At 54.5% G+C, this 13,884-nt stretch overlaps 1 protein-coding gene across 1 annotated transcript; it reads right to left on the bottom strand.

Moving 5' to 3' along the window:
* Nucleotides 1–1,864: 1,864 nt before the first annotated feature.
* Nucleotides 1,865–13,682, bottom strand: CSRP1 (cysteine and glycine rich protein 1). The gene is made up of 5 exons (XM_024224470.2): nt 13,550–13,682; nt 10,497–10,665; nt 8,059–8,188; nt 5,027–5,120; nt 1,865–3,507 (listed from the first exon to the last, which is right to left on the bottom strand). Exons 1-5 carry the CDS (start codon nt 13,659–13,661, stop codon nt 3,431–3,433), a joined length of 582 nt encoding a protein of 193 aa, XP_024080238.1. The 5' UTR covers nt 13,662–13,682; the 3' UTR covers nt 1,865–3,430.
* Between the last annotated feature and the right edge of the window lie 202 nt (nt 13,683–13,884).

The following is a 13,884-nucleotide window of genomic DNA, read 5'->3' as shown; positions in this document are numbered from 1 at the left end:
GGTCCTTCACTCGCTCCGGGTCTTTGGCGGCACTTTGGCGGCGGGTCCTTCAGTGCCACCGAAGACCCGGAGCGAGTGAAGGACACACCGCCAAAGACTAGGAGTACGGCCCGGTGAGTACAAGCCCCACGTGTTGTTTTTACGTGTTTTTTTTTTGTGTGTCATCCCTGTCGGGGCCCCGTCGAAACTGTTTAAATCGGGCCCCGCACTTCCTAAAGCCGGCCCTGGGAGCCAGTCACTTACACCGCTGCCAGTGGGTTTAGGGACAACTTCCCATCATTGTCATGGAGCCAGGGATCAGAGCTCACATCAATCCGCCCCAGTTGTGCCAGGGTAACTGAAGGGCAGGGTAGATTGGACATCACCCCCAGCCTTGTGCTTTACCAAGTCCTATTATCAGGGCCCGGCATACCCTGCCCCTTGGTGGTGGCTGGGAACTTGGCAAAGAAACCAATACCATTTACCACAAAAAGGTCTCTGGATCCCTATAGGTCCAGCTAGGAGCCAAACCTTTGGCCTATAGAGGTGTTGCAACTCTTCCCCCCACCCCTGTTCTGAAAGTGCCCCTCGTTCCTGGCCTGCAGCCCCCGCCTTTCAGTTCCGAGCCACACACAGCCCTTGACCTCAATCCTGACCTGCAGCCCCCTGCTATTCCAGCCCTGGGCTCCCCACACCACTGTTGCTGCCTCTCAACCCCGACCTGTGGCTTCCCATGGCCTCTCTTTAGCACAGAGGGTGCCTATTAGGTTGAGTATTAGCACACATACCGCTCGGTCCATCTGTAGATCTCCGTCAGTGTCAATACCCCCATGTCGCAGCTGGGCTTTAGACAGATCTCTCGGGGGCAAATGAGACCCATTCAGCCTTGTTCTCAGCAGTGTCCTCGCTGTGCTTTGACAGCAGGGGCAGCTGTCCCCTGTAGAGCACTGACCTCCGTACCACAATCAGCTGTGGGGGCGTTTGCCCTCCTGCTGCACAACCAGGCAGGCAGAGGGAGACGTCTGGTTGTTACTGTGGTATCCAGAGGAGAGCACACCCTGTCACTAGCCAGGCTCCATTCCTTCCTTCCTGCAGAGCTCTGCCAGCGCCATTAGGGAGATAAGCTGCCTCTGCTTGCTGCTGGGCTAAGAGGTGGGGCCTGGCTGCACAGCTGGGGTGAGAGCCCTGCACCTCCCCACGGAGCGCTCTGATGCCAGAGCCGTGATGGAAAGAGCTCCTGGGAAACAGGCGAAGATGGTGAATGAAGGATCCAGACCCCTGGAACCCGCTGGGGGGGGGGGGGGGGGGGGGGGGCCCCCGCCCCGGGGGCCCGGGGGGGGGGGGGGGGGGGAGGGGCAGCAGCTCCAGCCTGGGTCCCTTACACACGCTGCAGTGCTTGGGACTGAAGTTAATGAGGGATAAGCCAGGTAGCTCTGCTATTGCAGCCCAGGCCTGACTCAGAGTCGCTCCTGCCCTGGGCTTAGATGCCCACAGATTGGGCATCAGTGGGGTGGAGAAATTGGGGCCCCAGGGTGAGATTAAACTCATGCCACTTGTGACCCGACTAGTTAATACAGTATAACCTACTTTAGCACAGCATATGGCCTGTGTCTCCCATATGCTGCTCCTAGTAAGAGTCTAGTACTGCTACCAGCTAGAAGAAATACAAGTAGCTAATAGTATAACACTGATAGTCCCAGGTTCAAATCCTGCTGATGACCTAAGCAGTGGGGTAATAAAGTAGCTTTGATCCAGCTCTCTAAAAGTAGCAGCCTGTTCCCTTCCTACAGAGTCAGTTTCACATGAAGCCAAAGAAGGAGCTTCCCCTCTGATGTGACTAATCCCTCCTCTTATTGCTAGGGAAAGAAGAGACTGAACAAAAGCCTCATTCTCAGAGCTTTATTGAATACATAATTTTGCTTGAACGAAATCCTTGTACATGGCACATACAGTAGAAATATTGCAACATAATGTTTCTCCTGCACTGTGGAAAAGGTATGTGGAATCCTAGACATCTCTGCTTCAGGAGGAAACAGGAGAAATGAAAGCTGTGATCTTTGCCCAGGTAACACCCTGAAGGGAAGGAATGATGCCAAGTGAATTAGTGAAGTTTTAGGTATAAACCCATAGAATGCTCTGTGTGACCCCATGTTCTATTATTCCTTGGTCAGTTTTTGCATCTTTCTATTCTGCTCAAGATGGCATCTGAGCCCATGAAAGCAAAGCCGCACCTGTAGCCCCATAATGACAACTGTAGTGGGGAAAGTTTGTTTGTTCATACAGCACTGTAACTGAGGGCAAAACTGGCCCTGGTTTTTTTTAAAACATACAAACATTTCCGGGCAGAGTTTTCAACCCAAACACTGCGGCATCAACTGTGAAACAAGCATGAAATTGACCTCAATGTTCAAGCTGAGAGAAACACAAAACCGTGGCATAAACAGTGAAAAGCAAGTTGGATTGTTTCTACGCTCTCGGGTTAATAGGCTACGGTGCTGTTAGTAATGCGGGAAGAGAAATCTGGGCCAAACGTTTCCAAGTTAGCCAGTGACGCTGGGCATCGTTTTTTAGGAACACCGTAACAGGCAGCTTGGGGCTGGAGTTTCAGATGTGCCAAGTACCGTTTGGAAATCAGTGGGAGCTGCAGTGGTTCTGAAAGAGATCAGCACCCTGTCGGCCCCCCAGACCCGAGGCAATCTGAGTCAGTGGCCACTTTTGAAAGGGCACTAGTTTACTAGATTTAGAACCAGGGTGTAACTTCACATTGCTGTATTGAAGTCAATGGAGCTATAACGATGTACACCACTGGGGAGCTGGCTGGTGATTTATATTGGACTGTTCCTCCAATTAGTATTTTTAATACAATACACAATTTAAAAAATATTCTCCTCTCCCTCTATCTCTCGCTCACATCAGTCACTGGATCTCTGTCTCCCTCTGTCTCCAGACAAACAATAACCCACCCACAAGCCCCAATCATTTGCCAGCTTTGATTTTTTTACATCTAGGAACGATCGAATAAGGCTTGTTATACACCTCTGACGTCCCAATGGCTGGCTGCATTCAGAGCCTCAGAGCACCCAGGTTTCACAGGTGAGCCTATTACCTACAAAGTGACACTCCCCAGCTGCGTGGAAAGTTCTCTGCACGAGCGTGTGAGGGCGTCAAGGCCATTTGGCCTATGCTAGGGCTGTTTGCTCCTGAGCCAAAGCCCACGGCTGTCAACAGGAAGATTCCTGTTAGTTCAGTGAGCTTTGGGTCAGGAAACCAGCAGGCAACTGGGTGGTGGTCTAGTTAGAATAAGCAGGAGTTTATTGACAGAAGCACTGGCAGGAAGTGGGGGAAGGACCGGGCTGCCTTGATCCACGATTGAAGGCCAGTCTGGACGAGCTTGGTATCGGCGAAGCGCTCGGCACTGCAGGGGAGATGTGGAGGAGCCAATCCTGACGGCTCACTCGGAGTGGATGAGCGCGCCGGCTCCCTGCCCGAAGCCAAACCCTTTGGGCCCAAAGTTCTTAGCGTAGCATCCTGCGGGAGGGGAGAAGCCATGAGTGATGATGACACAGGGAAGGGAGGGGTGCCAGCCACGGGGGACATAAGGATGAGGGGGGAGGTGGTTTTAATGTGTGGGGTCAGTGTTGAAATAGGCTCGTTCCCAGAGTTCAGATCCGGCCCCATCTCTCAGGCAGGCGGAAACAGGGTGAAGAAACAAGCACATGGGGACTGGTTAACACCTTTCATCAGAGGATCTCAAAGCCCTTTATGAACAAGAGAAACTGAGGCACAAAGGGGGGGAACTGACTTGCCCAAGATCACGCAGCAATGTCAGTGGCAGAGCTGGGAGCAGAACCTAGGCGTCCTGGCTCCCAGCCTGGTTCCCTATCCACTGCAACTCTCCCCCAGCCTGGAGATAGTTGCCCTTGTTAGCTGGCTGCCGGGGCAGGGGAGGGGGTTTAAAGTTTACCCTGGGTTAGTTTCTCACCTCTACTGCTCGATGTGGACAAGAGTTCCCAGCTGAACCCCAGAGATCAGGCTCACATGGAGTTCTCTCCCTTCTCCTAGATCCCACCCACACGCCGGCCCTCATCAAGTGACAACCCCCCAGTGTCACTGTCAGTGAGCCCTGGGCAGAGCTCCCGGGATAATCATCAGGGACGGCAGAGTCTCTGGTTTCGGGCAGAGTTTGGTGCAATGAAAGTTATGCGATTGTCCACCCCGGAGACCAACCGGAAGGGACACAAACCCGGGCAGCGGCAGGGCAAGTTCCCCCGTACGGAGCTGGGGCCACACACAAGGAGACTCTGCAGCGAGTCACACATGGGCAACCCGGCTGCCGGCTGCAGCACTTTGGGAACAGCTGCAAAGGAGCCTGGCTTTCCCCCCGGGGGGGGAGGGGGAGAGGAGGGGAGGATGTGGTGGCAACAGCCCCATAGGCAGGAAGGGGAAATGAAGGCAGTGATGCCCTTGCCCCCCAGGGGGCTACTAGGGCAGGCAGGGTGGGCACTGCCCACCTCTTTCAAAAGCAGAAGCATTAGGGGTTTTACAGACTCCCATTGAAAGACACTGACATGTTAGACTCACTTGGCACTTCCAGAGGCCACCAGCCGCCCCCACAAACCTAGACCAGCCTGGCTATGGCCCCAGTGGAGCAGGGGGAGGTCATCTGTAGGTGCTAGATGGGGAGAGATCCAGTGGTTCTGCAGCCCATGTGGCCGGCGCGGCGTTAACCCACAAGCACCCACAAGGTGCCAGGCCACTAGAGAGTCCGAGTGCTCGCTGTTCCCATACGCGGGGTGCTCCCCGGGTACATCCCTGCCCCTCTGGGGCCATTCGGACAGCACCTCCCTCCATTCACATTTCAATATCAGCTACCCCCCAGTGTTTTAGCAGGACCTACAATTCTCAGCATCTCGTGTGCTGGTTTGGGGCCAGCAATTCATTCTCCCTGAAGATGCACCCCCGCAATGCCCCCTCCCCCACCTTGCTCTGGACTCCTCTCTCCCCCAGGTCCCGGGGATGCCAGCACGCTGGGAAGGGGGGCGCTCACCTTTGCAGTAGATCTCCCCATCTTTGTCAGCCAGCGTGGTGGATTCCAGGCCTTTGCCGCACTTGGCGCACCGGAAACAGGCCTTGTGCCACGACTGCAGGGAGAGGAGCAGAGAGTGGTCAGAGGGGGCGGGGAGCACAGCAGGGGGCCGTTCAGGCAGTCGCCCACCGGTAGGACACCCAGGGCATGTCCAAGCGCAGCAAGCGTGTGCCTGGGGCGGCAAGCTGTGGGTGGCGGCCTGCCAGTCGCTGTGAGGGCGGCAGTCTGGCTGCGTTCGGCGGCATGCCTGCAGGAGGTCCACCAGTCCCGTGGCTTTGGCGGCAATTCGGCGGCGGGTACGCCGAAGGCGCGGGACCGGCAGATCACCCGCAGAAACGCCACCGAAGGCTGCCTGATTGCCACCCTCGCGGCGACCAGCACACCGCCCTCCACCTGACTGCCATGCTTGGGGCGGCAAAAAACATAGAGCCACCCCTGGGCATGTCAGTTCCTGGCTCTCCCCGGCAGTACCCCCAGGGCCCCGCCGCAGGGGAAGCTGTACAGTGAAAAGTGCCTGTCCCGAGGCCCCGGTCACAATCCCATTCTCCCCAGAAGGGATTCAGCCATGCTAGAGCCCGGGTCAGACCAGTGAGGCTTGATCTCCACTCCATGGGACGGTGGATTTAAGGTGAGCGTGACTCTGTGGTACTCAGGTCCCCCCAGTGTAGCTGTTTCTAGCAGCACACCCTTGGCTTTACCCCTTCGCAGTCCCTGGCTGGTATCCCCAACATTACATGGAAGGGTTGGCTTTTATCGCACTTCCTTTTGTCTGGGCAGGATCCTCAGTGCCCGGCCCCTCCTTAAAGAGGTTTTAAAGCTTCTGAGCACAAGTCCCAAGTCACAGCCAGAATTTCCCTGGGAAACAGCGTCCTGCCCTAGCCTAGCTCACATATTCCATTCCCCACGTAACACGATGCCCCTCGACGGGTTGTCTGCATCAGGGACTGACCCCAGGACCTCAGACAGAGCCATGCTGTGAGCATGGGCTACCCCTGCATCCAGCGGATCAGCTCAGGGAAAACCACTCATTACCCTGGTGAGACGAAACTAACTGGCTCATCAGAAAAGATTCCAGGAGAGTGGGATTTCAGAGGCTGGTCTAACCCGGATCTCAACCAGTCATGCATGAAACACATCACAGATAAAACATGCTCCTTTAATCTTGTTTCCAAACTACCAGCCACCCATAGTTTAGGATTTGCTCCAGTAAAGAGTTAACTCTTAAACATTAGGCTGCTGTTGATCAGCACAACTCCTCTAAAGTCAGCCAAGCGGTGGTGATTCGATTCGCACCACCTAAGGCTCTGGCGAGAGCCCCTGGCTCCGTATTCTAGAGATGAACGCATCCTAAAGCACTAGAACTAGAACAGGCACACCAAGGAAAGTTACACCCCGATGTTGAGACCAAAGGCACCAGGCTGACTTTTAAAACTAGGGCTCTCCTAGCTGCTCCCCGAGTTCCTAATGGATAAATCAGTTAAGCTGCAAATAGCGAGAGCTGCTGACACAGGCGTTTAAAAAAAAAAAACTGCTTTGGGAAACATGGAACCATTTTGGGAAAATAAAATGTGGACTTGGGGTTGAGGCAGGAGGCAGAGACAACAGGCGGAATTATGCCACCACCACCAGCAGCAGAACTATCGGCTTGTATCCTCTCTCAATTTGTTTAGACACAGCAACGTTTCCAGCTTCAGCTACTTAAAGATGTAGAATGCAAAGTCTCCCACTAAACACTGTGCCCAGATCTTTACTCTAAGGGTCTGTTTTCACTGCAGGGTCACAACGGGTTCTTACCTGGGTGTTTCCCTAACCCCCCTCCCGTCCACACACAAAACCCTCTCACTCGAGTTTATGGTGCTTTCAACCCAGGCTAGCTGGCCACTTCCGCTCAGGCTGGTGACCCACCCACTTTGCAGTGAGGACACAGGCTACCAGTGGTTCTCAACCTATTTACCATTGTGGGCCACATCCAATACAACCTCTATGGCCCTGAGGATGTCACATGGGCCGCAGCTTGGTGCTGATTGGGCCGCAAGTGGCCCGCAGGTTGAGAACCACTGAGCTAAACCCACTTGAAAGCCAGTAGTCCTCCGATGCCTTCCCACAATTTCATGTGCCCAGGACAGACAAGTTCTCCCACAATTCACTGGGAGAGACTCAGAGCAGCTCAGCTTGCTGCAGCACGTAGAACCATGGGACATGGCCCCAGTAGTCCTAGCTACGCATATGGGGATCACAGCCCCACTGAGGACCCAGTAACACGAGTCAGGCTGGACTAATGGAGGGTGCTGCAGGTCAGGACTGCACAGAATTCCTGGTGGGCGGGACAGAGTCTAGGACTGGAATAGCAGGAGATGTTACAGCTGCGTTAGCAGAGCTGTAATTGTTCACAGGGCAAAGCCAGGGGAAAACCCAAAGAGTCTGGAGACTTCATCACCCTGCCTCATGCAGGGGCCAGCGCTGGACGAGAGAGGAGCCAATGGACTGAAGACTTAGGAAGCCAGCAGCTGGGTGAACTGGGCTGTGGAAGCCAGATCCAGCCTTCTAGAGCCTAAGGGGAGAATGCCAACGTGGCAGTTTCCTTGCAGCAGACGTGTGTTCCAGCCCAGGCCTGTGAGGCATATCATTCTCCTCCCAGGGCATGGGGAGGGGGGCAGGAGAAGGGACCAGCCATAATCCCCCAGGATCAGGGAGATGGAGAGGACCTGTGGCTACCCCATGCGTGTGGCTCTCTGCCACCTGTATGTACCATAAAGACAAGAATTTTCAGAAGGGGCCAGCACCACCCATAGGGGCCAGATTCTCCAGAAAGCTCACAGCACGTTGGGCACTAGCTGAGCTCTTAAAAATCCAGCCCCATTTGTGGGTGCTGGACATCTGGCCCATGATAGCATCTGGGCTTGGCCCATGGAGCCTTTCAGAGCTCCCAGCCACATGCTGGCTCAGGAACCACCACCCTGCAGTCAGCTCCCCGCATGACACTGCTGTCTTACCTTCCCAGCGCCAATCACCTTCTCAGCAGCATACACGGCCTGCCCGCAGCGGGGGCAGCCGTCGGCACCGCCCACCTTCTGGGCCAACTTGGAGGCATTGGGGTTGTTGGTGGGCCGGTGAGGCTGGCTCCTGTGGGATTCCAGTTAGGGAGAGTTAGTTACCTGGCCTGCATGACTGGGAAGCAGCGGCAGACAGAGATGGCTGATGAGACAGAGGGGCTCCACATTCAGGGAAGAAGAGAGTCTCTGCTAGGGCCAGACTGTGAGAAGGGCTCAGCACATGGGTTCCCGTTGGAGGCTGAGCCCTTCGGAAGCTCTGGGCATCTACACACTGGGAGAGAAGGGTTAGAACATTCCCCGCAGGGGGCACACAGGCTACAGACTCTCCCGCCGGTGTGCTCTATGGGAGACCTGCCTCCGTTAGCGAAGCGAAGCCCTGACAGATCAGGGAGAAGGCAGGCTAGAGTCACTGTCACTCCCATCATGCTACAGGGAGCCAGCAATTCTGGCCGGAGAAGCTCCTCCCACCCCATGGATGGCTTCCCAGGTGCTATAAGCCGCCCTGCTCTGAATGGGGGATGCACATGGGAGCTGCCCCCCTGGGGTGAAAGTTCAAGACTTCAGCACAACATTTTGTCAAATCCTTGCTGCTGTTTGACCAGCTCTGCAAGGAGCACCAGGCGAGGGCTGCACTGCCCCTGAAGGTGGGTGTTTACAGCACGGCTGCTGGCTTGAGTTGGCTCCTGCCCTAAAACCCAAGTGGAGATGAGGCACCGGAGTCCTTCGCTCGATGGAGCTAGGGGAGTCAACCCTGTACCCTGCACCTGAGATTGACCTCGACTGGCTTTTTGTAGCCGAACCCAGCACCCACCGTCAGCACTGGTTCGGTGTCAGCAGCTCTCTTGGTATGGACATGTTATTAGGATGGAAGACCAACGAATTACAAAGTGCACTTACCAAGGGATGCTGCTGCACGGCTGGGGATCACGTGCGCACCAAAGGCTTCGGTGGCCCATGATGGACCAAGGGATTGGGGACTGGGGATTGGTCCTGCTTTGAGCAGGGGGTTGGACTAGATGACCTCCTGAGGTCCCTTCCAACCCTGATATTCTATGATTCTAAGGGAACGTCTACACTGCAGTATGTGTGCGCGAGCGCAGTGGCAGCTCATGTAGCTAGCTGTATTCTAAGTAGCTCTCTGAAAAGAGAAGTGAGGGTGCAGTGCTGCAGGCATCACCATGGGATGCACAAATGAGAACGTACCCAGGGGGTCAGGCAGCCTTGCACAGCCTACACGGACGCCCACACCATGACGGCTTCACTTCTATTTTTGCCAAGCTAGCTAGAGTACGGCTAGCGCAGGTCTGGCTACACAAGCTGCACGTCACACCCCTGGCTGCAATGCAGACCTACCTGTAGCCTGAACATTGGGCAAGATCGTCTGAAGGACCTAGCTCGAGATTGATCCAGGTGGCGCTCGATCGTCAAGGGGGCTACGTCCCTTTGGGATTTGCCTTGATGATGATGAACTCCATCCAGGTAAGAACTCCAGCGCCTCTGGGATTTTACAGTGAGGCCACCTCCAGATAGCAATGACACAGTAAACATACACCTTTGCTTGGCAGTGAAGACACGGCTGAAGGGCTGGTGTACACAAGAAAATGTGTGCGACCCAGCGACATTGCTCAGGGGGGTGAAAATCCACCCCCCTGAGCGACGTAGTTAAGCCAAGCTAACCCGCAGCGTAGACAGCACTAAGTCGATATAAGAACTCGACCTAGCTACTGCCTCTTGGGGAGGTGCATTAACCACAGCAAGGGGAGATCCCCTCCTGTCACTCATTTGCTGTACGAGTGTCTACACCGAAGCACTGCAGCTGTGCCACTGAAGCATTTTGAGTGTAGACATAGCCTAAGCCAGGCTTTGATTGTATTGGGCCCAAGAGTAGAGACCTCCCGTTCTTCCTGGTCATTTGAACTACCCAGGAGGGCAAGGGCTACTGGTCTCGTTAGGCTCCTGCTAGGTTACGTTTTAGCTGCCAGCTTGATTCTGTTCTCAGGGCTGCCTTTGTTAACGGTAGGGGGCCTCGTCTCAGCAGGTGAATGGCTCAGCTAGACGCCCAGCTGCAGCCAGGCACTAGACTGACCCAGTCAGAGGATCCTGGGCAGAGGTTAGCGTTTACAAGGCTGGGAAGAGCCTGCCAGCCAAACTGCTGACTACTAGGGGTCAGGAGAGTGCAGAACTTTACACGGAAATAGAAAGACGTGGTAGAAAGCAGGATCTCTTTAGAACAGGAAATGCTCACAGAGCTGCTCAGCTCCCCGGGGTCCCCAGTGCCCCTCCCCTCTGGGGCCCCCAAAGCCCAGCGCTGGGATGGGGGTGCCTCTCTCCAATTCCCTTTTATAGCCACTATTTTTGAAATGAAGGCTCCAACTCACTCTTCGGATTTGATTCCCAGCGACTCTCCCTTGTCGGTGCTCAGGGTCCCTGCTCCCTGCCCATAGCCGTAGCCTTTGGGGCCATACTTCTTGCCGTAGCAGGACTTGCAATAGATCTCTTCCCCATGCACAGCCACGGTGGTGCTGTCCAGGTTCTTTTTACAGACCACTGGAGAGGAACAAGGGGCATGTCACTCTCAGACCTTGGCCAGGAGTTTATAGGTCATCTCTGGCTTCTGGGCAGCCAGAACACACTGGCGAGTCTGAGAGCATCAGTCCTCCCAAGACATATCATGTGTCAGATTTTAAGGAGTAAGGAAATTCCCAGACAAAACCTTTGTTAATAAGGAGCGTGGAGAGAACAGGAACATTGGTATGAGTTAAAAAACAACCAACCCACCCGCCCAGGTAAAAGCCAGCAAGTTCAGAGCTAAAAGGTGAAATTGACATTAACCCCAGTGCTGCCAGTGGGCAGAGTGAATGCAATTTGAGAAATGACAAGTTATGAAATCCCTTTACAAAGCTCATCTGCACCGTTCTAAGGGTTAATCAGGAATGGTGCAGGCAGGGGAGGTCTGCATGGACGGTCAGTGATTCCAACCTTCAAGGGATCGGCTCCATGGGACGACAGCAGAAAGTGTGCGTGCTGGGAGAGAGTCCGGCTCGGTCCGGGCCAACCCCAACTGGAGCATGCTCCTGCCAATCAGGAGACTGGCAGCTTAGAACTAGCCGATGACAGGCAGCACAGACAGCACTTTTGGAGGCTTAGACACACTTGACCTCCAAGCCCTAGTGCTGGATCAGATAATCCAAGAGGAAGTTGTTGGGGCAGGGAGGAGGCTGGAAGGGGCAGGATCAGAGGGGGGACAGGGCTCACAACATCCCAGCTGGCAGCCTGTTGATGTTTACCTACCTCTGGCTGTAAAGGAACAAAGAGGCTGGAGGAGGGAAACAGCAGCTAGCCCAGCAAGAGCCAGACACTGGTGTGTGACTGACAGACTCAACCCCCATCCCACACGCATGCCTTAAATGTCAGCAGGAAGCCGCTCCCGGAGGCCTGCTTGTCTCCTTGCCAGAAGAAAAATTTCTTGCCCTTAAACAATGTTTCAAGAATGCAAACACAGAGCTGAGCACTCCCCTCGGAATGCTCTGACGGCCCAGCGCTTTTCACCTAAATATGGGATCTTAAATCTGCACTTCCCATCCCCATGACTAAATATGGTGCTTTTCCTCCTGGGCAGCTGCTCCCTGGGCGCTCTCTGTGCTTGGAGAGTAGGGGGGGGAAAGGAAAAGGAAAAGGACAATTTTTGCCATGTAAGGAGGGTTATGTCAGGAATTTCCGTGGGTTAGGAGCTTCCCGAGCCCTCTGTAGCAGAGCTGGGCTGGTATTTGGAGCCCATCTAGCCCAGCGGTTCAGCAAATCCCCACCAGCTGAGCCATCGGGCATTTAAACATTTAGGCCTGGTCTACACTACGACTTTAATTCGGATTCAGCTGCGTTAATCCGAATTAATCCTTAACCCGTCCACACAACGGAGCCAGTTACTTCGAATTAAAGGGCACTTAAAATCGATTTCTGTACTCCACCCCGACGAGCGGAGTAGCACCAAAATCGATTTTGTTAATTCGAATTAGGGGTAGTGTGGCCGCACACCACCGAATTAATGTGGTTAAAATTAATGGGGTAGTGTGGCCGCACACCACCGAATTAATGTGGTTAAAAACCGAATTAATGTGCTTAGTGTGGCCGCGCACAATCGAATTTATACAATCTGTTTCCCAAATTCGAATTATCTAAATTCGAATTAATCTCGTAGTGTAGACGTACCCTTAATCTACACTTAACACTTGCATAGCTACATCTGTGTAGGGGGGAGGAACACACATCCACAGCCAATAGAGCAATGCTGGCAAAAGCCCCAGTGTAGACACAGCTATGCTGACAGAAGTGTGCTTCTGTGGGCACAGCCCATGTCCTTTGGGAAGGTGCTGTTCCTACACAGGCAGAAAAACTCCTGTCAGTGTATGCTGCACCCGTGCTGGGGGGTACCTGGGCTCTGTAGTTCACATGTAGCCTTACACTGGGGAGAAGCAAACCGACCAGGGCTTGCAGGCGGGCCCCATTTCCTGTGCAGGGAAGCAGACACTGGAGTGCACCTGTCGGGTGGGGAGATCCTGTGTCGTTGCATAAACTCCGGATTCCGTGGAAACGCCTCCCCTTCCCCTGCAAGTTATGATCTCTGGGGAACTACATTTCTTGGGACAGCAGGTGCCAGCAGTGGAAAGCAGCTGCACGACCCAACCCCACGTTTCTCTGAGCACAGGTGACGTCCACCCAGGTGGGAGCTAGCACGTCAGTTGCCGCTCCATGTCTGCATCCTTTCCAGTGCTGGGCGGCATGTGGAGACCGCCGCAGGGATGGGCTGAGGCTACGACTGCCAGACAGGTGAGGGGGGCCCAGGCATCAGGCATGCTGCAGGCATTTGGTCACCAGAATGGCCAGCAAGCACAAGGCAAAGCAGCATCCTCCGTCCACAGATCCCCAGGTCCTGCAGGGTTCAAAGGCCACACTCCAGCCGCCTGCAAGGCTCCACACAAACCCTTCCCTCTTCATTCAAAGGCGGTGCTGAGATGTGCCCTCATGGAGTTTCTAGCCCTCAGCACCGCTAGCATGGCTTTGCTGTGGGGTGGTACAGTCAGGGCTTTAAAATGGTGCCTTTAGGCATCTAGGGGGCCTGCACTTTAGACCCTAGTGTGGTTTAGGGTTAGTGTTTCATTTAGCAATGTGGGGGTGGAAGTTGCATGGATGTTTTCCCAAAGTACCCCTGACATTTCAGTCCCTAAATCACCCACGGTGCTTTGCAAAAATTCCTTCCCCGAGTCTGGAGGAGAACGGAGAGCTGCTCCCAGCCCAGCAGTAATTAGCCAAATGTCAGCTGTCTGGGTCTGCTCTGCAGTGGCGGGAGCATGTTTACATCGCTGGCAAGAGCAAGCAGGCCAGGGCGTTGCCATGTCAACGTAAAGGCCAGGACCCCGCGGGGCGCTGTACTCACGGCACAAGAAGCAGGACTTGTGGAAGCTGTTGCCTTCGCACTGCACCTCCTCGGCGAAGTACACGGCCTTCTGGCATACGCCGCATTTCTTCCCTCCGCCCCAGTTCGGCATCCTGTGGAAAACAGACAGGAAAAAACAGATTCACCCCAACAGGACTGAGCAAGGCAACTGCTGGACGGTGCAATTAGAATCCTGGGAAAGGGCCAGGACACCCCGCAGGTGCCAGGGAAAGATCCTAATGTCACGGGGACAATTCAAAACCCAGGTGTGTAGGCTCCAACGAGAGCACACGCACTGCACCTAAGTCACGTAATAAACAGATTGGAGCTGCATA

The sequence above is a fragment of the Terrapene carolina genome, unplaced genomic scaffold, assembly GCF_002925995.2.
Source record: "Terrapene carolina triunguis isolate 2854851 unplaced genomic scaffold, T_m_triunguis-2.0 Scaffold191, whole genome shotgun sequence".
Classification (NCBI taxonomy): domain Eukaryota; kingdom Metazoa; phylum Chordata; order Testudines; family Emydidae; genus Terrapene; species Terrapene triunguis.
Note: the sequence above shows the minus strand (reverse complement) of the source record. Positions and strands in the feature narration are given on the sequence as shown.

Coding starts and splice junctions, on each gene's coding strand:
- CSRP1 (XM_024224470.2), bottom strand. CDS start 13,661: ATGCCGAACTGGGGCGGAGGGAAGAAATGCGGCGTATGCCAGAAGGCC. Junction 5,121..8,058: donor AGGTGATTGGCGCTGGGAAG/GTAAGACAGCAG, acceptor CTCTCCCTGCAG/TCGTGGCACAAGGCCTGTTT. Junction 3,508..5,026: donor TGGGGAGATCTACTGCAAAG/GTGAGCGCCCCC, acceptor CCCCTCCCGCAG/GATGCTACGCTAAGAACTTT.